This window comes from Crinia signifera, chromosome 2 (genome assembly GCF_055691185.1).
Source record: "Crinia signifera chromosome 2, ASM5569118v1, whole genome shotgun sequence".
In the NCBI taxonomy this organism is placed as follows: domain Eukaryota; kingdom Metazoa; phylum Chordata; class Amphibia; order Anura; family Myobatrachidae; genus Crinia; species Crinia signifera.
In genome coordinates this window covers 370,568,225-370,589,140 of record NC_139218.1, presented here as the reverse complement: position 1 = coordinate 370,589,140, position 20,916 = coordinate 370,568,225, and the positions used below count along the sequence as shown (strand labels likewise).

The 20,916-nt window shown below is 41.6% G+C and overlaps 1 protein-coding gene across 3 annotated transcripts in view; it reads right to left on the bottom strand.

The window, feature by feature from the left end:
• Window positions 1-786: 786 nt before the first annotated feature.
• MSANTD4 (Myb/SANT DNA binding domain containing 4 with coiled-coils) overlaps window positions 787-20,916 on the bottom strand; it is a 29,969-nt gene continuing 9,839 nt past the window's right edge. Inside the window, exons 3-4 of one of the 3 annotated variants that reach the window (XM_083170040.1) lie at window positions 16,387-16,488; window positions 789-3,991 (exon numbers count right to left, since the gene is read on the bottom strand). In XM_083170040.1, the coding sequence (XP_083026166.1) occupies window positions 3,419-3,991; window positions 16,387-16,488 (675 nt within the window). In that variant the 3' untranslated portion in view covers window positions 789-3,418. Of the gene's footprint in view, window positions 3,992-16,386; window positions 16,489-20,916 lie in introns of all 3 variants that reach the window. The other 2 variants (XM_083170039.1, XM_083170041.1) reach the window with 2 other exon arrangements.

The following is a 20,916-nucleotide window of genomic DNA, read 5'->3' as shown; positions in this document are numbered from 1 at the left end:
TGGTCAGAATGGTGTGTGACTAACATGACAGCCTTAAAATGTTCCATTTTATCTGTCTCCAGTTGATCCAATGCATAATACCAAAAATATTATAAATTTTAATTGCTACAAAGAGATTCTTTCAGAAAGAAAAACTTGCACAATTTACTAAGATCATTTTAGATTCATCTGTTGATAAGGGTTGCTGTTTTACTTCCAGTAGTCTGTAGAAGAACAATTAAAAAGAAACAAACCATTTAATTGGTTGAATTTTTTTGTGCTTTTCTACTTTGCTTGTTATTGCCGCATGTTGTCAGTATAGTACCCAAGAAATCAGCAGTGATCAGAAGGGTAAAAAATGTCACTGCAGTAAAGACTTGCCGCATACTGAATCTTAAAGCAGGCATGTCCAAACTGTGACCCTCCAGCTGTTGTGAAACTACACATCCCAGCATGCCTTGCCATAGTTTTAGCATTCCCTAATAGCAAAGATGTGGCAAGGCATGATGGGACTTGTAGTTTCACAACAGCCGGAGGGCCATAGTTTAGACCAGGCATTCTCAACCACGGTCCTCAAGGCACACCAACAGTGCAGGTTTTAGTGATATCCAGGCTTCAGCACAGCTGGTTTAGGGCCAGATGTATCAAGCTTCAAAAGTGATAAAATGGAGAGTGATAAACAGCCAGCCAATCCGCTCCCACCTGACATTTTTAAACACAGCCTGTAACATGACAGGTAGGAGCTGATTGGTTGGCTGTTGATCACTCTCCATTTTATCACTTTTTGAAGCTTGATACATCTGGCCCTTAATCAGAATCCCTCAGGTATTAATTAAGTCACCTGTGCTTAAGCCTGAATATCACTAAAACCTGCACTGTTGGTGTGCCTTGAGGACCTTGGTTGGGAATGCCTGGTTTAGACATTTCTGCTTTTAAGATTTGCTGTGAGTCCTGCCATTATTACCTTTAAACTATGATTGGGACATGTGTTATTAACCTTGCAGGTGGAAGTTACGGGTGTCGCAGGTTTTTAAACAGGTGCTTAAAGTGCCACAAAAATCAATTTACTGTCGTGTTTATGCACCCCAGATTAATCTAGAGCTTTTAATTGCAAAAAGAGGCTTTCTATCATTTGTAACTTTTTAAAAAAAATTAATGCAAAAATCAGCCATTAAAAAAAATAAAAAAAATAAAAAACATTTTAAAAGACCCAAATTTTTTACTATTGTCCAATTATAAACCTATATACTGCTAGTCGCAATCTATTTGCACTTTTTTGCGGATTGAAAAACCTTTGCATTGTAGATACGGTAGAACCAATTTGTTTTTTTTGGGGGATAAATTACACTTTAATTATGTCAAATATTTTAGAGTAAGAAATTATTTAAATACACATATAGTATATAACACTGGCCAGTGATAAAAAACAATTTCATAAAAACACATGTAGTTGCTGACTGAGCAACCTCATCTCCGGAGTGCCAGAGAGACAATAGCCCTGTTACCTGCAGTAAATCTCCTGGGTTTGTTAACCACACCACTTGCAATCTAACCCGGAGCCTGGATTTCCAGGAACTTTAAAAAGACTTCTGCAACACAGCTCCAAAAAACTGCACCGGTGCACATACAGCAGGTACAGGGAGATCTCTCCCTTTGGACTTTTATATTTTATTTTTTTCTCTCTCCCCCTCTCTTCATTTCCAATCTAAGAGAGGGGTATTAAATATATTTTTTTCTTATTTTTATATATATTTTTTCTTCACATTTTTTATTGTGTCTGGCCAGGCAAAATCGAATATATAAGGGAGCCACTAACTCTCCCCACCTATATATGGGATAAATAGAACATCCATACCCAATTGGTGTTGAATTAACCACACTGGATTTTGTCTGCAACTAATTGTGTTTTTATTAAATAGTTTTTTATCACTGGCCAGTGTTATATACTATATGTGTATTTAAATAATTTCTTATGCTGTGTACACACGGGGGAGATATATTTATATGGCTGAGCAATATATTGCTCAGTTTCTACTTTACATCAGCGACCAGAGATGGTCGCTGATGAAAAAGAAACTGCCGGGGTGGGCCCGGCAGTGGTAATCAGCTGGTCGCAGGAGCATGTTCCTGCGACCAGCGATCACCACAGGGGCAAAAACGGGAGCTCACACCTGGCGATATATATCGCCGGTGCACACTCCCATTGCGGGCAATATGGTCGCTCAGCGACCATATTTCCTGCGATTTTGCACAAAATCGCCCCTGTGTGTACGCACCTTTAGTCTATTAAATATTTGCATTATTTCAGATATATATTGTTTCCAGCGCGTTATATGTTTTTTCTTTGTATCTTTACTGTTGGGAAATTGGCATTTCCTATAATCACGCTGCAGGAACCTACTGTGTGTGTTATTCCCATGGTTTTGGGACTCAGCAAACAGTAGTGTATATGGTCTACACCCCAATAATTAAAATAAGGACATAGTACAGTTTGAGTTCTAGCGCCAATATATTTGTCTTGTTCAAATATTTTAGAGGCATCTTTTGTCAGCTGACAAGGCAATTAGCGCCATTTAAGCGTGGCAGCAATCAGCAGTTGAATCTAGTGCCACTTAGTTAGGGAACACTTTCAATACTATGGCACATACAGATCCAGTCAGTAGCGGTTTAGTTCATATTAAATATGTTGTCAAACAGCACCAAAAGAACAAACTGAGCTTTTCTGTAACGTTTAAAGAAAATATGTACTAACGAACCATATATAAAAATATTGTACAAAAAAATAATGCGTTTTGTTCACTGATGCTGTTTGATGACTGAATATTCTAACAAATACTTTTTCTTCTTCACAGGAATACATTGTACATGTACTAACTAACCTTTCAACCAAAGAAATCGATTCTCTTCATTTTATAGTTTTTTCTGTTTGACGTTTTATAACGTTCATTTAACTTGTAATAAAAATATTACATCCAGGTTGGAAGAAGCAAAGCCAAATAGAACATATTACAACATGTACTATGTTCCTCAAACTACATGCTAAATCCGGTTCTAAATCTTTTTTTTAGAACTGATATGTATCAAGCAATGTTAAGATATCAACCAATCAGCTTCTATCTATGATGTTGTAGAATAGATTAGAATTGCTAAAAGCTACCATAAGCTGATTGGTTGATATCAGAAAATTCTCCACTTGCCCATTTCTTCACCCTTTACACTACTTGATACATCTCCCCAATAGCCTCATACACTCCTACTATGCAGCCACAGCGAATTGGATGAGTTTACCATTTGGCTGCCCAGAACAGCGGAGGAACATACCTACATAAGGCCCTGTCGGTCTACAGAGAAGAGATCATAGTCTACGGACTAAGCAACAAAGACAATGCTAGACCAAAGTCACTATAAAACTAATGTAACCATGTTACGCGTTTCGCTTTTATTGTAAGTGCCCCTCTCTCTGAATTCGTAGACGTTCCTTTTCGACCTGCAGGCGTTCCTTCTCTATGTGAAGCTTCTCAGACTCGAACTTTAAGAACTGGAGCCTTTCCTTCTCTAACTGCAGATGTTCTCGTTCCAAGTTTAGCTTTCTAGCTTCTATGTCCAAGGGCTGCAAAACCCCCCTTTCTGCTGGTACAAAATCACTTTCCAAGTTGGCCTTCTCTGCGTGCATGACCTGCATCCTCAGCTTCTCTCTTTCGATTTGCAGGCGTTCTTTCTCAAGCTGTAGTCTCTCGTGCTCCATGTCCATGTGACGCAAGCGCTCTCTTTCGATTTGCAGTCTCTCTTTCTCAACTTGGAGCCTCTCGGCTTCGATGCTTAAGCGTTGCCTTTCCGTCTCCAATTTCTGCTTCTCCAGCGACACAAGTAGGTGGGAATCCTTGTACGGGATTCTGGCTAAGGAATTTAAGGTGCCAAATTCCTCGATTCGGGGAAATTCCTCGGGGAGTTCGTTATCTTCTCTAGAGTCCGGAAGGACGGTTGACAGCATTTCATCTTCTTCCATCTCAAACTAAAAAGAAAAAAAAGAACGTACTTTAAGAACAGCAAAAATATGCACATACATTTAAAATATGTCCTGATTCAGAGATGCATTTCTGAAATTACTGACATGACATCTATACGGGTGCCGGACGGCTCACCGACAGTCGGGATTCCGACAGTCATTACTCCGACGTCGGAATCCCGACTGCTCCCTCGTGGGGGTCCACGACCCCCATAGAGGGAAAATAAAATAGGTGGCGAGTGCAAGGGGCTTCATTGCGCTCCCTCCGCTGTGCAGTCAGGATTCCGACGCCGGTGTGTTATACCACACCCATCTATACTGTAAAGGGGGATTTCATCAAAAAGTTTTGTTTTGGCTGGAATTAAGTTATGTTGGATAATTTTAGATAATAAAAAAAGTGTTGTATCGGCACTGTCCTGGCCTGATAAATCGCTTACAGATCTGAGCAGGCGTTTCTCTCCAATGCTAGGACTGAGCTAACAAATTCATCTGCTCAAGGGGAAAGGGCATTAAAAATGCTGGTTTTCTCATCTAATACATCGCACCCAAGCTTTTATTTTGGCTGTACGAATACTACACGTTAACTGCAACTCATCTAAGACTAAAGCATGACCAGTGTATCATTATCAGGTGTGTAGGTAAATATTGAATCTCCTAAAGGCTGCGAATTGCCCTGTAGATGCATCAGTGATAATGAACCTATACCTTAATTCAATAACAACAGAGAAAAGTGAATCTGGCGTAAAATTTCAGCTATTTGTTCAAATAAGCAAATAGTTGTTAAATACGTAAATATAATTAAATTATGATGGCATATAAATAATTATTATAAAAGCAGCCTGAAAGCCAGTAAAATAACACTTCTTCTTGGAACCAATCCAAAACACACGAAAATCACACTCTTCCATCTATCACGACTAACCACCCGTTAGGGTGCTGCCCCCTCTAAAGTGGTCCAGCAGATAGAACAGTCAACGAAAGTAAGCGTACCTAGGACCTCTAACTCTAACTGATATCCGTTTTAAAACACAGGTAACATCCCATTCTTTCCCGCCTACAAGAGCCAACCAATCACAGGCCAATCACCATAACAAGTGGGAGGGAGGGTGGGAAAACTGGAACAAAAGTGGCTGGCGCATCTCCTTAACAAATCCAAGAAGAAACTAATTCAACACCTTCCATTCCTATAGGACAAACCTGATTAATTCCACGGGCCCATACCCAGCCCCTGAGGTTTAACCCACCCCATTCCTATTCTATTATTTCATTTCTAATTCTGGAACCTGACTGATCACATACATGGAAAATAAAGCGTGAATGAGCATGTACAGTTTGAGCGATGATGGTACCGGGCTCGGCTGACAATGTGGGTTATGCACACTATGCTGAAGTATCGTTTTAGCTTTGCGTAACTTCTAAACACCTTTTTCTGCTATGTATGAGGCCACCCTTATACATAGAACTCCAGCCAGTCCATCAAAACTATGACACAATTTTTATCTTGCCTCCGGGCAACTGCAACAAACTTACGCCACTGTTTGTATGAGTACGTCAGGCAGGCTAGAGAACTAGTGCCCCTCTACAAATAAAGAGATGGTGAACCTGTATACAGTATGTGATTTACAGTTTTGGTTTGGAGAAATGGATCGAGGCGATGAGAAGTTGTCAACACATCCACGTAGTATATAAAACAATAATAAAACATAAATCAATAAATATCCTGATAGTGGAATTATTTAAATAAAAATTGCGGGGAGGGTGACTTCTTAAAGCATACCCGCACTCACAGAAAGATTAAGAGAATGGTGTACATAAAGGTTTCTTTAGACCTGGCAGGGATTCACCATCGGTGCGATTTCCAAAAACAAGTATGGGATGCGTACCGTACTCACAGGTTAATGTGTTAATACAGTCACATCAAGGTATCTTTATGTTAGGTCCGTTGCTCCCTTAAACGCTCCTCTCACCAATGATATAAAATGGAAAGACAGAGGTTTTTTGCTTTCAAAAATGGTGACAATGTTGACAATGTTTTTATTTAAAAAAGATACAGAACACTGGGAACAGCAGATGGAAAGGTACGGTACCTTGTGACTGGGGTATTGGCCTTATACCCCAATCGCTGTCCGCACATAAGCAATGGTTCCCAGAATTAGATACAGCAAGCTCCTCTCCACCCAACGCGTTTCAACAGGATAACCTGTCTTTTTCAAGGCTTGGAGAGGAGTGGTATGGAGGCAATATTTATACCCCTGCACATTTCTTCAATTAGGGATACTTCCGCCGGATGTGTCCAAACCCGGAAGCCCCATGTTAATTACAAAGTTTCTTATTAACCTATATAATATTAACCTATATAATATTCTGTGCTAATTGGTGTTATTAGCGGTGTGTGTCCCATAAAGCTAATCAGCCCAAAACCGCTACACAAGACCTTGTGTTTAACTGCCGAACTGCCGTGGAACGCACGGACATCGCATTTGGAAAGCACTGTGCCTTCTGGCATGTGCGTCACTTCCGGCGGGGATAGATGTACGCTATCTACCCGGACTTAAAGTGTTTTGGCTCTGAATTTAAATGGCTGTGCGTTCCAACTGCCTTATATGTATCTGCAGATGAAACGCAAGCTGCTTCCACCGGACTTGGGGAATTATGAACCGCAAGTGAATATCCGGCTAAGAATTCAATGGCTATTCGTTCCAGCCATCTATAGATGGAACGCAAGCTGCTGGTGGATGGATGGGACACTATAGGATATTTAAAGTGCTGTGTGCAAAAAATAAAGAGAATGTGCAGAGAGTTAAAATATACGTCTTTTACAATGAATCACAGGATAACAATAATAAAACAGAATTAAAATATTACAGTATATGGGGATAAAAGACATGGTTCTGGCTAGGTCTAATGTTTATTTTATAAAAACCACTTCAGCTCAAAGTCTGAATTAAGTCCATGAGGAGATAAGGAATTTACATCGAATATCCACCTCATTTCTTTCTTGGCCAGATTGTTTTCCTTATTTTTATGACGCCAGTTGTCTTTAATTAATTCTACCCCCCAAAACCCTTTTATTTGATTTGGTGAGCAGTGATGGACTTCTTTAAAATGGAGTGAAAAGGGGTGGTCAATATTCCCCTTTTTAATATTCCTTATCTGTTCTGACCATCAAATTTTCAAAGTTCTGGTGGTCTTCCCCACATACAGTTTATCACATGTACACATTATCACATAAATGGCAAACTTTGAATTACATGTCATAAAATGCTTTAGTTTAAAAATTTGATGATTAAGATTTAATTCTATGGTTTTTTTGTCAGTGGTTGTACAGGATTTACACATTGCGCAATCTCCGCATCTGTGGAATCCTTTATTTCTTATGATACCTCCTATTGGTTTCTCTAAAAAGGCACTGGAGATCAATTTATCTTTAATATTTGGGGCCCGTTTATAGATGAACTTGGGCCTTTGTGGTAAAATTCCAGATAGCACAGGATCTCGTAAAAGTAGATTCCAATTATTACTGAAAATCCTCTTAATTAGATGATGGTGACTGCTGTAATTAGAAATGAAAGCAGTATTGGCCCCTGTTTCCTTGGGGTCCTTAGGTTTATCTATCAGTAAGGTTTCTCTGGGGATGATACTGACCTCTTTAATAGCTCTCTCTAGAATGTTTGTTTTGTACCCTTTGTGTAGGAATTTAGATTTCATTGTCTTAATGCTCTTTTCATACTCCTCGGGTTTAGAGCAATTTCTTTTCATTCTGATAAATTGTCCTTTAGGGACATTAGACAGCCATCTATTTAAATGATTGCTTTGGATGTCAATGTATGTGTTGGAATCTGAAGGTTTAGTATATACGGATGTTTGAAGAGTGTTATTTTCAGTATAAATAATTAAATCCAGAAAATAAACATTTGATTTACTGCTTGAGAATGTGAGTTTAATATTCAATAAATTAGTATTTAAAAAATTGCAGAAATCATTGAGTGAGGACTTTGCTCTGCGCCATATAAAAAATACATCATCGATGTATCGCCACCACTGGACCAGGTTCGACCCCCATTCATGACCAGACCATACCATGGTATCTTCCCATCTGGCCATGAAAATATTGGCATAACTGGGGGCAAACCTGGTCCTCATGGCGGTGCCTATTTGTTGTAAAAAGAAGGAACCATCAAAGTTAAAATAATTATTAGATAAAATAAATTGAAAACCCTCTAAGATAAAAGCTTGCAAGTTGGACTCCATTTGGATGTCCTCTAATGTAGTTCTTATTGCACAAATCCCGTCTTGATGATCAATAATAGTGTACAGTGATATTACATCAGCTGTCACTAAAAAAAGGGAGTCATCCCATTTAAAGTTTTTAATTTTATTGAGGACATCTTTAGTGTCTTTCAAATGGGATCTACTTTTGTGGACTAGTGGCTGAAGATGGTGATCAATGAAAAAAGAAAGATTTGATGTTATTGAGTTTGTGCCTGCTATAATGGGACGTCCAGGCGGATTAGTTGTGCTTTTATGAATTTTGGGTAAAAGGTATATAACTGGAACTGAGAAATCTTCAGATATCAGGAAATCAGTGGTATCTTTGTCTATTGTATTAAGCTCTGCGTATTTTTCAATTAGCGTTTTATATTTTTTGAAGATTGAAGTTGAAGGATTGGATCTAAGTTTTTTATATGTAGACCCGTCACATAATTGCCTGTTCACTTCGTCAATATACATTTGTTTATTTAAAATCACCACCCCACCGCCTTTGTCGGCGGGTTTAATTATAATCCCATCATTTTGTTTAAGTGGTTTGAGGGCTTCTCTCTCACCAGGATTAAGATTGTTTTTATATGAAGGAAGGTTATCTTTTAAACAATTTAGTTCTTCATTGATGACTTTATGAAAGCTATCTATGAAACAGCCCTTTATATGTTTCGGGTAGAACGATGAACCTTTTTTAAAAGGATTAATAGTAGTGGGGTTAGATGATTCTGTGCTATTGATGGCAAAGAATTTTTTTAGAGATAGGCGTCTAATAAATTTTTGAACATTGATGTGTAGATCAAAAAAATTAATTTGATTACTCGGGCAGAACTTTAGGCCCTTCTGAAGTACAGAATACTCATATGGGCTGAGAGTATGATTACTCAGGTTAAAAATTTTTGTTACATTATTTTCAGAAGTCTCCGGGTTGGAGATATTATGATGTTTAGGTTTTCTCACACGTTTTCTTATTCCTCCTCTTTTACCTCGTTTAGTTTTGGTCTTTTTGGGACAACTCTCAAGTTCTATGTGTTCCGCCAACGGGGCGGTCCCTTGGATAAAAAATCCATGCCATTATTCTCCTTGATATGTTGTAAGGGTTCAAATCTATTGTACGTGTTAGGACGGTTTTTCTCAGGTCTATATTCATCTGGTAAAGGATAAACCCGTTGATTTTTTTCTGGTTTCCCAGTTATAATCCGGTTTATCATAATGATTACGGAATCTATTTGAGTATTTTCTGTTTTGTACTGGTTTATATTGATCATAGTACTCATTGGATCTTTGGTTAGTTATATAATAATTATTGGGTCTGGGGGGAGGTTTAGATTTAGAAAGGACCTCTGCATAAGTTTGTGGAACCTTTTTTGGTAATTGATTTTGGATTTGGGATGAAGAAACTGGTGGCCCTGGACCGGGTCTCCCAGGTTCCTCGTCCTTATTTGTTTTTATATTTATATCCCTCTGATATTTCTTTTTTTTTTTTTTGTCATAATCTCGATTTCATTCTTTTTTATACGAGATTTGACTCTTTCTTCCAGGCTTTTAAACTCTGGTTGGTCTCGAAAGGGATTTAGTAAAGGTTCTATAGATTTTATTTCTTTATCAAGGGTTTCCAACTCTTTTTTTCCTTCGACACTAATGTTCTCCATTAGAGAATATGAGCATGTTTGTAACACTTGCTCCCATTTTTGTTGAAAACCTTCAGAGGGGTTGAGTATGTGATTTACCACCATAAGACGACTCTCATAAGGCGATTCTTTACACTTTTGCCTCACTTTTTCTTTTCCGGTAAGTGAATTTAGCATTTACCAGACAGTTTTATATATAAAGTTCATCTAGAGGGGCCCATTAATTAATGAGTTTTAGCCATTTAAATCTCATTGCGTATGATAAATAGTGTTCCAGCCAATCAACTCCCAACTGTCATTTTTTTAAACATCTGACACTTAGGGGCTGATTGGCTAGAGCACCATTTAATATACACAATGGGGGAAATTTTCTAAGCAAAATACAGTAGGAATTGGCTTATTCGTATTCAGTCGTATTCGGGCACGTATTCGTATTTTTATAATTTACTAATGTGAATTAAAGTTAGTATTTTGTATTTTACGACCGTAATAACCTGTCGTATTCGTATTTTTACAAAAATACGAATTAATAGACCTCCGAAAGAATACACCTTGAAATTTACAGTGTAATTTTGACATTTACTATCAAGTTGTATTTCAAAATACGAACGTATACTAGGCGTATTCCAGTACAAGTCGTAAAAAAATAAACTCCCAAAAAAACACGACTCCTCAAAAAATACGAATCTCAAAAATACGACACCTTTGTAAATGATGCTCCGGAAAATGAATGTGTAAATGAAATACTCCACCGATAACAGTCGCATTCAGTCGTATACAAAATACCAATACGACTGAGACATAGTCGTATTCTTGGCAAATTTTGCCTACTGAGTTTTAAATAGCTAAATGTCATGACAAATGGACCCCAAACAGTGGTATTTCCATAAATCACCACCGGTTACATTTAATCTTTCAATATTTGCTACTATTATATTACTTAGCAACTTAATATACTAACTTACTTACTATGACCACCTCCCAGCTGTTGTGAATTCGTCATACAGTCCCCGTGTGAGGGGGGACAGGGTCTGATTCAAAACTGGACGCAATGTCGATGATGGACAATATGGGCTAATTTTCTTTTTTTTGCTGCTGCACACATATCACGGTCCTAATGCGTGCGCACGGTGATAGATTAGCGATGGCGGTGCAGTGGGGGTTTATTTACAAACTGACAGGTTGCAGCCGTTTGGGGCAGGTTACTGGGGTTGGCTTTAAGAAGGTGTCATGACTGCTTTTATGGGTGTGTCCTAGTCAGCAACCAGATTCCTACACAGCTTCTTAGTTAAGACAGACATTCTAAGCAATTACACAGTTGCTCAGAATTTCTGTGGTGTGAATGAAGTTGCATCTTTTGTACGTTATTGCTGGTAGTGGGTGGCTCCGGGCAAAAGACAAAAGAATGAATCATTAGCAAATATATGCAGGTCCGATGCATCAAAATCACAGTAGCAAATGCAACTTCATTCACCTCTGAATAAGGCCCACAGCCACAATCCCCAACATGCCGCATAACCCCAAACTACAAACTCTGAGATGTTGGGAGGAATACTCTGTGGAGCCGGCTTACTTTCTGTAACATCCTTAGAAAGCAACGGTTACATTTACCACAGAGTAAGAATTCTCTCTCATTCATTACATTGGCAGATGCCGGATCTCGCAGCTGTTCCTCGCTTTATACAGTCTGTTTCATTTGCTATTTGACTGTGTAGAATGATTCCCTGCTGAAGCCTTTCAATAACTTTTAAGTGAAAAACTGCTGCTACCCGGTAGGTGAGGAATAAGAGATACTTCTAAAAGACGATTTCAGCATTTTCCATATACAGAAAGGCCCTCACAGCTTACCGAGTTCCAGAGTGCCCGCCCTGTTGAATCGCCACCCCCCTCCCCCACCGTATCCCCTCCAGGGCTCTCAAATGTCAGTGGAGACTAATATTTGCGGGCCTCCAACTGAAGACATGAAGGGCCCCCAGCATGCCGCCAATTGCATGGGAACTCTCATGAAACGCCGGGTGCTCCCATGCCCCCCCCCCCGCGGTGTGAGCACCCTACCAACAGTGCAGGTTGGTGAGGGCGCTCGCATAGAGGCCCTGCACATAACTGATTATGCGCATACGCGGGGCAAAACCGTCGGTCCCCCGTGAGAATCAGAATCTGTCTCAGGGTTTTATATATATTATAGAAAATTACCGGTGTTATAAGACTGTACCGTACTTGCTGATATTGTGGCTGCACCCTCCATGGTGGGATACGGTCGCTGGGTCTACGAAGACTACGAAGGTCGACATACATTAGTTCAACCACTAAAGGTCAGCGGTCGCTTAGGTAGACACATAAATTAGGTCAACATGGCTACGGTCGACATGGTCGACACAAGCATTAGGTTGACAATGGGAAGGTCGACAGTCAAAAGGTCGAGTTTTTCATATATATTTTTTTCACAAAACAGGCGGTATTTCATACCCTACCAACTAGGGCGCGAATGGAGAATATAATAGTGTGCCGAGCGGAGCGAGCCATGTGAGAGGATGCGGGACACTGATACGGTGTCCATGTTGACTTATGTTCAAATTCAAGACAAAAAAAGGTGAAAAAACTCATGTCGACCAAAACCAGTGTCACTTACTGGGGAGGCAAGCGCGGGAGCGGCGGTGATTTGGAGCCTGGCGGTGGTGTGGAGGTCGGGTGCCGGGAGGTGGTGCGGCGGTTGGGTGTGGAGCAGCAGGCGGGCTGCGCAGCATGACCTCCGACATCAGGTCACGATGCGCACAGCCGCAGAGCAGCATGTGGAGGTCAGGAGCAGCTGGGCAGCGTCTGAGCTGGTCTCTCAGTGCTGCCCGGCATCAGATTTGCTCATGGTCCTGCCAATGCCGGGATTCAAATCCCAGCAATTTTAGGGCCAAATCACAGGATCCCGCCGATCCTGATTCTGAGATTGGCCATCCTAATCACAGGGCTCTACAAATTAGCAGCCCAGCGATCAGGTCTGAATAACCCCCAGTGTGCTGACAAGTCGGCCTCAGCAGCACAACGGAACGGTGTGCCCATTCTCTCCCCTCCAGTATGGCATAAATCTAGCAGCCGTGAAAGTCAGTGAGACACGGCATGCAGCCATCTCCCATTCATAGCTTTTGTCCGCCTGACAGGTGGCCCAGGTATTACGATGGTCCAATGACTAGTTCTGTTTGTAAGAGGCTTCTGGGGGTCCTAAGACTTATAACACCGCAGTGATTTCTGACAACAGGATGCACTAACCCACCCTGATATACTGAGCTTGTTACAATTAAAGGGACAGTGACACATGAAGGGCTACTGTTGTGGCATGGCGAGGCTGGTGTGACACAATGGGCTGCTGGGATTGGTTGGTCTGGTGATGGATCGGAAGTTTATTATGTGAATCTGCCTTTTTCAATGTTTTTTATACCAGGGGCGTGGCCTAGTGGACAAAAGGCCATACCCAATTTTTGGCACCCGAATGATGTTGGCTCTTGAGCATCCCAAAAAAATCTTTTTTTGTCTCTGACTGGTTGGCCACTCCTGATTTGCTCCATAATTTCTAATGTACTCATTTGGAAAAAGTGTTTACTAAAATTTCTAAAATTCTAAAAACGGTATACATGTTTCTAACATGTTAGGTCAAATGTCATTCGATCTATTCAATGTAAGGTCATTAGTTCCGACTGGCAGGATATATATACCGACAGTCGGAAAGTCCTTACTTTGGTGAAAACTGGCACCTTTAGGGGTGCATTTAACCCCTGCCGCTATTTCCGACCGCGTGTTTTCCCCGACAGTATTGAAGCTGCAGCTCGTCAGAACGGACCCGACTTTAAAAGCAGTGGAGCCTGTTCTGCCTAAAACGGCCATGGATTGTCCAGATCATGGCAGGATCTGGACAATCCATGTCTGTTTTCGAGGACGCGCCCCTTTTTCGCCAATCGGCAGGCAGGACATGAAAAATGGGCCAGGGTCATGGCTGTTGGGACGTAACAACAGTTGGGACCTGGGATTGAGTATCCCCATAGTCAGAAACGGACACATATTTGACAATTTAGCGGCCGTTCCGACATTATAGATTCCCCTCCACATGAAGGTGAATCTGCAGCAGGCATGTCCCAGGCAGTTCCAGGCTGGGATTGAATATTGCCGGACGCTATTTCCACCTGGCTGAAATAGCCGCCAGGATTGAATGCCCCCCAATGTATCCAACGCTGTCAATTTTCGATATTACAAACCTGACCTTACGCCCTGCACTCATTATACATGAACCCATGTCAACATGGTTACTTTGCTTTATATGAAATTATCCCCAAATGTCCATTTCTGTGGGCTAAAACAACTGCCAAGGGGGTTATTTATTCCTGGTTGCACGGCTGCAATTTTGCAGGAAGGGCGATAATCAAATATGGCCCGAGCAAGGCTGCCCTGTGTTAAAATCCCATGACTTGGTTTATCTCTGGCCGTAGGGAAGTTGATTGGCAGGCAGCTGCAGGCGTGCCCAGGCATTTGAGAGAAGTTGTGTGATGTCAGCTCCAGGCCCGTTCCAACTGTTTCTATGGCAGCCGCCGAGAAAGTCCTGGGCTACGCACAGACTACACACACTGGAAATTTGATTTGATGGTGAAGCCGTGCTAAGCAATTTAGACTTGCACAGGACCAGATTTCACTCTAGCTGGGCAGCATACACCTGAACGCAGGGCTCTGCAAATGATCAGAGAAGCAATCAGGTCTGCATAACCTCCCAAGTGCCTGAGGGGGGAATTTACTGAGAGGGGGAATTCAATTTGAGATGGGATGTGTGATTTTGCAGTGTAAATGATTGCCGTTTTAAATAAAACCTGGAGATTTCGGTACTTAATAGCACGGCGCACGGCTACGCTATGTTTTTAGCGTAGCCTAAGCTAGGCTGTCAGCTTAGCGCAACATCTGCCGAGCGTACTTAGCGTAGTGACTCTGCGGCAGCCCAACGAATGCCTAGCGCAGTTAGCGTAGTGACTCTGCGGCAGCCCGGCTCTGTCCCCGGCATCCATGGCAAGCCTAGTAAGCGCCTCTCACATATCTCTGGTAACCGTCAGATCCCCTGCGCTGGCGGACGCCGGCAGAGAGGGGATCATGCGGGCGCCGGCGGAGAGGCGCCCCAGCTGTCTGAGATACAGGTACATCTCAGACGCTCCTGCGTCTCAGTAAATTATTGCGGCAGGGTACGGCAACCCTGCCTGTGTCCGCTTCAGAGAGACGGGGTAAGGGGGTTCGGTAGCACGTTGGTCTCCTGCACAAAGGAGGTTATGCGGGCACAAGTGCGTCTTATGCACAATAAAGGAGGCATTTGCCAGTGCTCCATGTTACAGACTGGCGCAAACGCCTCCTTTTCAAACCCCCACTATCCACGCCAGCCCGAAGCATCCCCGACCTGTTCATACCCCACTATCCATGTCGGCGTGGAGTCGATTTTATAAAGCGAGCCACCGAGCCCGAAGCACGGCGATGTGCGGCCGCTGTTATTACAGAATCCCGCCCTAAGACTTGTCCATCAAATTTGAGAAGTCAAGTGCAGCAGGAATGATAATAGCTCAAAGTAAAGATGATTTTAAGATGTATCAAGCTTCAAAAAGTAATAAATGGAGAGTTTTGAACAACCAGCGCCTAACTGTCATGTTGCAGGCTGGGCTTGTAAAATGACAAGTAGGAGCTGATTGGCTGGCTGTTTATCAATCTCCATTTTAACATTTTATGTGTTCTATTTTAACTATGAACCCCATAGTGCTAGAGACCTGCTCTAAAGAGGTGACCTTAACGTGGTGGGCAGGTACATATCTACACCTGCACATACACCTGCAAACCCCCTCTGTTCAGCATATCGACCTAGACGACTGCATACCCTGGCCCAGATGCCCTAAGTTTCAAAAGTGATCAAATGGAGAGAGATAAACAGCCAACCAATCAGCTCCTGCCTGACATTTTTCAAACACAATCTGTGACATGGCAGGTAGGAGCTGATTGGCTGGCTGTTTATCACTCTCCATTTTATCACTTCTGAAGCTTAGTGCATCTGGCCCCCTATCTTTAGCAACCAGATCTGCAAGATAACCTAAACAAAGGATATTTCTATACAAGGGAGTAGTAGCAGCTGCTGTATAAATCAGGTTATCTGAGACCCAAGATGCATCTGGATGTTGTGCAGGCTGTGGTACAATTCTGGCTCCTAGGTAACTTTTCCTCATCTTAGATCAGGCATGGCCAAAGTGCGGCCCTCCAGCTGTTGTGAAACTACACATCCCAGCATGCTTTGCCATAGTTTTAGCATTCCCTAATAGCAAAACTGTGGCAAGGCATGATGGGACGTGTAGTTTCACAACAGCTGGAGGGCCATAGTTATGACATTCCTGCCTTAGATGCTGCTGATAAGATGTTTATGGATACAACACAGGTAAATACTTTGTCCTGCGCTGGTCTTTGTTGTGGTGTGGTAGAATAACATTGATACCTCTAACATTAAGGGTCACATACCTTCTCATCACTAGGCGTCTGATTATACACCATTCTATTTTGACGGGAGTTGAACTGGATTCCCAAGCAAGGATGTGACATTCTCTTTTTCCAGCTAGGACCCTGTAATGTCAGAAGATGTCAATGTAGTTTTCCTGTCTGATAAAAGGTATACATATGTAAGTGTAATGGTGGTACTTTGGACAAGTGGTCTAGGGCTGACATAAGTATCATACAAGGCTTGCCATGTTAGTAAAAGGGGAGCTATCCCTGTGTCTGGGTGCTGAAACTAGAAGACTATAATCTCTATAAGCTAACTGAGGTTTCTGCTTTATTACACCACTAAAATCAGTGACTTGAACTACTCGCATACCCAGATAACGTGCAAACATCTGAGAGTTCTCCCATGCTGCTCCTGTCTTATGGGAAGGTCCTCTCTGCCCTACCAGAATCTCTCCACATTACAATGGTTTACTGAAAATCCTCCGCTTCGCCATTGCCTCAGTGCCCTACCATTCATTCCCTCTAGATCAGCTGTGGCCAAACCATTCCAGACCACCTAGCTGGTGCACAGCTGTAGTCATTACTAACTGTCACATTTTCAAATATGCTGCATTCATTCCTAACCAACACATTCTATAGATCCTCAGGTGGTCTGGAAAACATGAACTGTTGATGGATCTAGAGGACCACCCATGCTCTATAGATTGTATATTTCTAGTGTCTCATCATCCCTCTAAATCAGGGCTGGTCCTCAAGATCAACCAACAGTTCGAGTTTTTCAGACCACCTAGCTGGTGCACAGGTGCATACAGGGATGCCAATGCCGGGGCAATTTTTTTCAATCCCGCGATCCCAGGATTGGCCTCTCTAATAAAAGAAATGCCCCCATCCCCCCAAACTGGTACATTTACTTATATGGGCGGCGGGGAGGCCAGGAGCGGGGCAGGCGGGAGCATGGCAGAGGGCTGCAGCGTGACAATTTTAGGGCCAGATCCCTGCAATCCCAGTCCTGGGATTGGCCACTCTAGGTGCAGTCATTACTAACTGTCACATTTTCAAACATGTGCCGCATTCATTCCTAATTGGCACATTCTATAGATCCACAGGTGGCCTTGAAAATATAAGGTGTAGTTAGATCTGGAAGACTGGCTTGGCCACATCTGCTTTAATCCATAAGCGCTCACAAGCGTCCTCTCTATTCTCTCTCTCGTCTTTCTCAACCTCCTGTATCCTAGTTATATTATTTCTATGTCGGATTTAAATTTTGTCTGTTTTGTTATACCATAGAAACATAGAATTTGATGGCAGATAAGAACCACTTGCCCATCTAGTCTGCCCCTGCATCAAACACCAACAGTCTTAGTTGTACACTTAAAAAAAACGCAGATATTAATGTACCACATTTAGACCACAAGCCCCCCCCCCCCTTAAAATACTGATTATTACATGAAAATAATAACAGTTAAGCAAGAAAAATAATCAAATTTCTAAAATGCTACACCACCATTTTACTCTCTGACGCAGATATACCAGATGTTTACTTAGGACCTTGTTACATTAAAATTATTCTAACACACAAATATGGTTATTGACTTACATGAAAGGGCAAATACACTTAGCTGGTCAATAAAATGAAAAGAGGTAGCGTTGCCCATAGCAACCATATTCTATCATTTCTTTATTGCATCCTAGAAAATGGTTGCTATGGGCAAAACCAGCTCTTTTCTTTTTAGAAACTTTAATAAATGTGCCCCCTATTATCCTTCTGTACACTGATCACTTTTCTTCTAGGAACACATGCATAGTAATGAATCAGTTATATGCATTGCTACTGTTGGCCAATCTCCGTGGTCATCTGGTTCACTGTGTGTAGCCATATTCTATGCTTAGCTCACAGGAAAGGGCGGATTCTAACTGTTCTGTTCAACAACCAGAGCTAAACAGTACAACAGAACCGGATTGGACACAGTTGCTACATGGGGACAGGTGCTGATCTGGTGTTTAAAATGGGACAGCTCAGCTCGATACACACTGTGATGTATCTCAGCAATGCATGGCCATCCGATCCCCCAGGAGCGGCCCTCTCGGGCAGCAGAATTGCATGCAATACATCACAAGCGGTCCTTTCACATGATGTACGTGATGTATCGCATGCGACCCCTGTTCCCCCAGGACGGGGGTCAGGAGTCAGAGGTCTGCGCATCGGACCCGATGGGACATCACTCACATCCGATTTGGGGCTATTTCTCGTCCCAATCCGTCGGGAACAGGTGAAATCGGAACAAATCATTGTAGTTTATGGGGGCGTAAGATTATCTTTCCAATCTGGCTGCTTGGAACAAATACCTGGTAATGTCTGGGAACAAAAAACAATCAATCATTTGCTCCCAAAATCTGGAAAAGAGACTAAAAGAGTAATTTGCATAAATTATTTAAATACAAAAATGTTTGTTTTCCATGTTTCATTCCAACTAGTCAGATTGGAAAGATAATCTTATAGTGTGTATCCAGCATAATTATATACATAATTCAATATTTCAATCTCAATTTACCATTAAAACTCCTTCAAAAGGGTCAAAATTAAAAATAGTTGTATTTTAGGGGGAAATTTACTAAAGGAAATTTGTAAAAAAATAGGTGTATTTGTATCCAGAAATACACTTATTTTTGACATTTACTATCCCGAAAATATGGCCATTCGTATTCGTATTGATAGCACATCAATACGACTACGAATTGCCGTATTTTCGGGATAGTAAATGTAAAAAATAAGTGTATTTCTGGATACAAATACACCTATTTTTTTACAAATTTCCGTTAATAAATTTCCCCCTATTCAGATCTGAAAATTGGGATTTAATTTCCTAGTAGTTTTCAACCGCTGTTCAGTAAAACATACAGCCACAATTCAATACAGAAACAGATGCTTTTTTTTCTACTGTGGTTATAATTATATTAGTACAGACTGCTACATTATTTTTTTGTTTTTAATAAAGTTTAACAGAGAAAAATATATAAAGTAGCAAGAATAATCATTAAAACAATCTCACCCCTTTCTGGCATTACAGAAAATCGTAATTTTTCAAACAAAATATTACTACCTTGGAAAACTGTTACTCTACCTATCAAAAAAGAACCATACAAAATGCAGTATTTTTTGGGGGTAAATATTGACTGGTGGATTGCCACTGTTCGGCCGCTTGCTATGTAACAGCAAACAATAACACAATTACCTCATGAGTTCCACTAAAACACCACTTTGACTTAAAACAGTCATATTTTATGATGATCAAAAATGTTCTCCCATCCAATTTTAATAAGTTAAATAACCAGAAGCCCTTTAAGAAAGGAGGGGGCCAGTGTGCAGGATCCGATGGGGCCCCCTCCTCTCCGATGATGCGGTTTTCTTGTATTGTGCCTTGGTCTCCGGGAACATGGTGCTTGTGTCAAGTTCCCCGCGATACTATTGCACATGCACTAATCATTGTAAAATGGCAGCTGCAGCCATTTTGTCATTGATATTTGCATCGCTGCAGTGTCTGCAGTGTGTGGGCCCTAATAGGCACTGGGACCCATATGCACCACATGATGTTTACCCATTATATAGTTGCCAAAATAGGAATAGTGGGGCAAATTTGTAGGCCACAGACAGTAAAAGCAGACATTTTGTGGGCTAAACCAATGTTAATCAATAGTACTAGTTAAGCTTAGTAGTCGATTAATAAACTGATGCAGCCCATAAAACCAGAGGTATGCGCATGTGCAGTACCGTCTCCCATACTGTGCACGTGCCAGGCGCCGGGTCCCTGGACTACGGCGGGGAGCGGGACGTGGCCATGGCAGCCCCCCTTTTGCAGTAAGGTAGGAGCCACTGTTGCTCAAAATAAAGAATGGTCAAGAAGAATCAAAGGTCAAGAACGTGAGAACTGCAGCCTCAAAAACCCAAAGGCTAAATACTGAATTATAATGGCAACTACTGAGGAGGAATAGGATCTCTCTATTTCAGATAACTTAAAGGCAGGGAAGTCATGCAAGAAAGTATGAGGAAAGCAAGTCAGATGCTTGGTTTCATAGGGAGAGGAATCTGTAGCAGAAAAACAGAAGAAATAATGCTGCTGTATAGGTCAGCTAGAGTACAGTGTTCAGTTCTGGAGACCATACCTTCAGAAGTATCTAAATACATTAGTGACTGTGCAAAGAAGGGCAACTAAAACTGTGTATGGCCTATACCACAAATCTTAACAAGAAAGACAAATACCCCTTTCACACCACACCTCAGACCCAGGTAAATTGCCAGGTGACCTGTTGACCCGGGTTGAGGTGCGGTGTGAAAGCACCAAAATGTATAAGCTGGGCAATTCGACTTGGGATATAAGAAGGGTTAAACCCAGGTCACCCTCTGTATAGTGAGCGACCCAGGTTTAATGTGAAAGTATTGGACCTGGATCAGTGCCGGCCCGAATTGCGATCTGGATGGGGAATAAAAGTTGCAGGAGGTAGCCACATGAGGACATGTACTGACACTAGAAGGACGTAGGTTGGAACTTG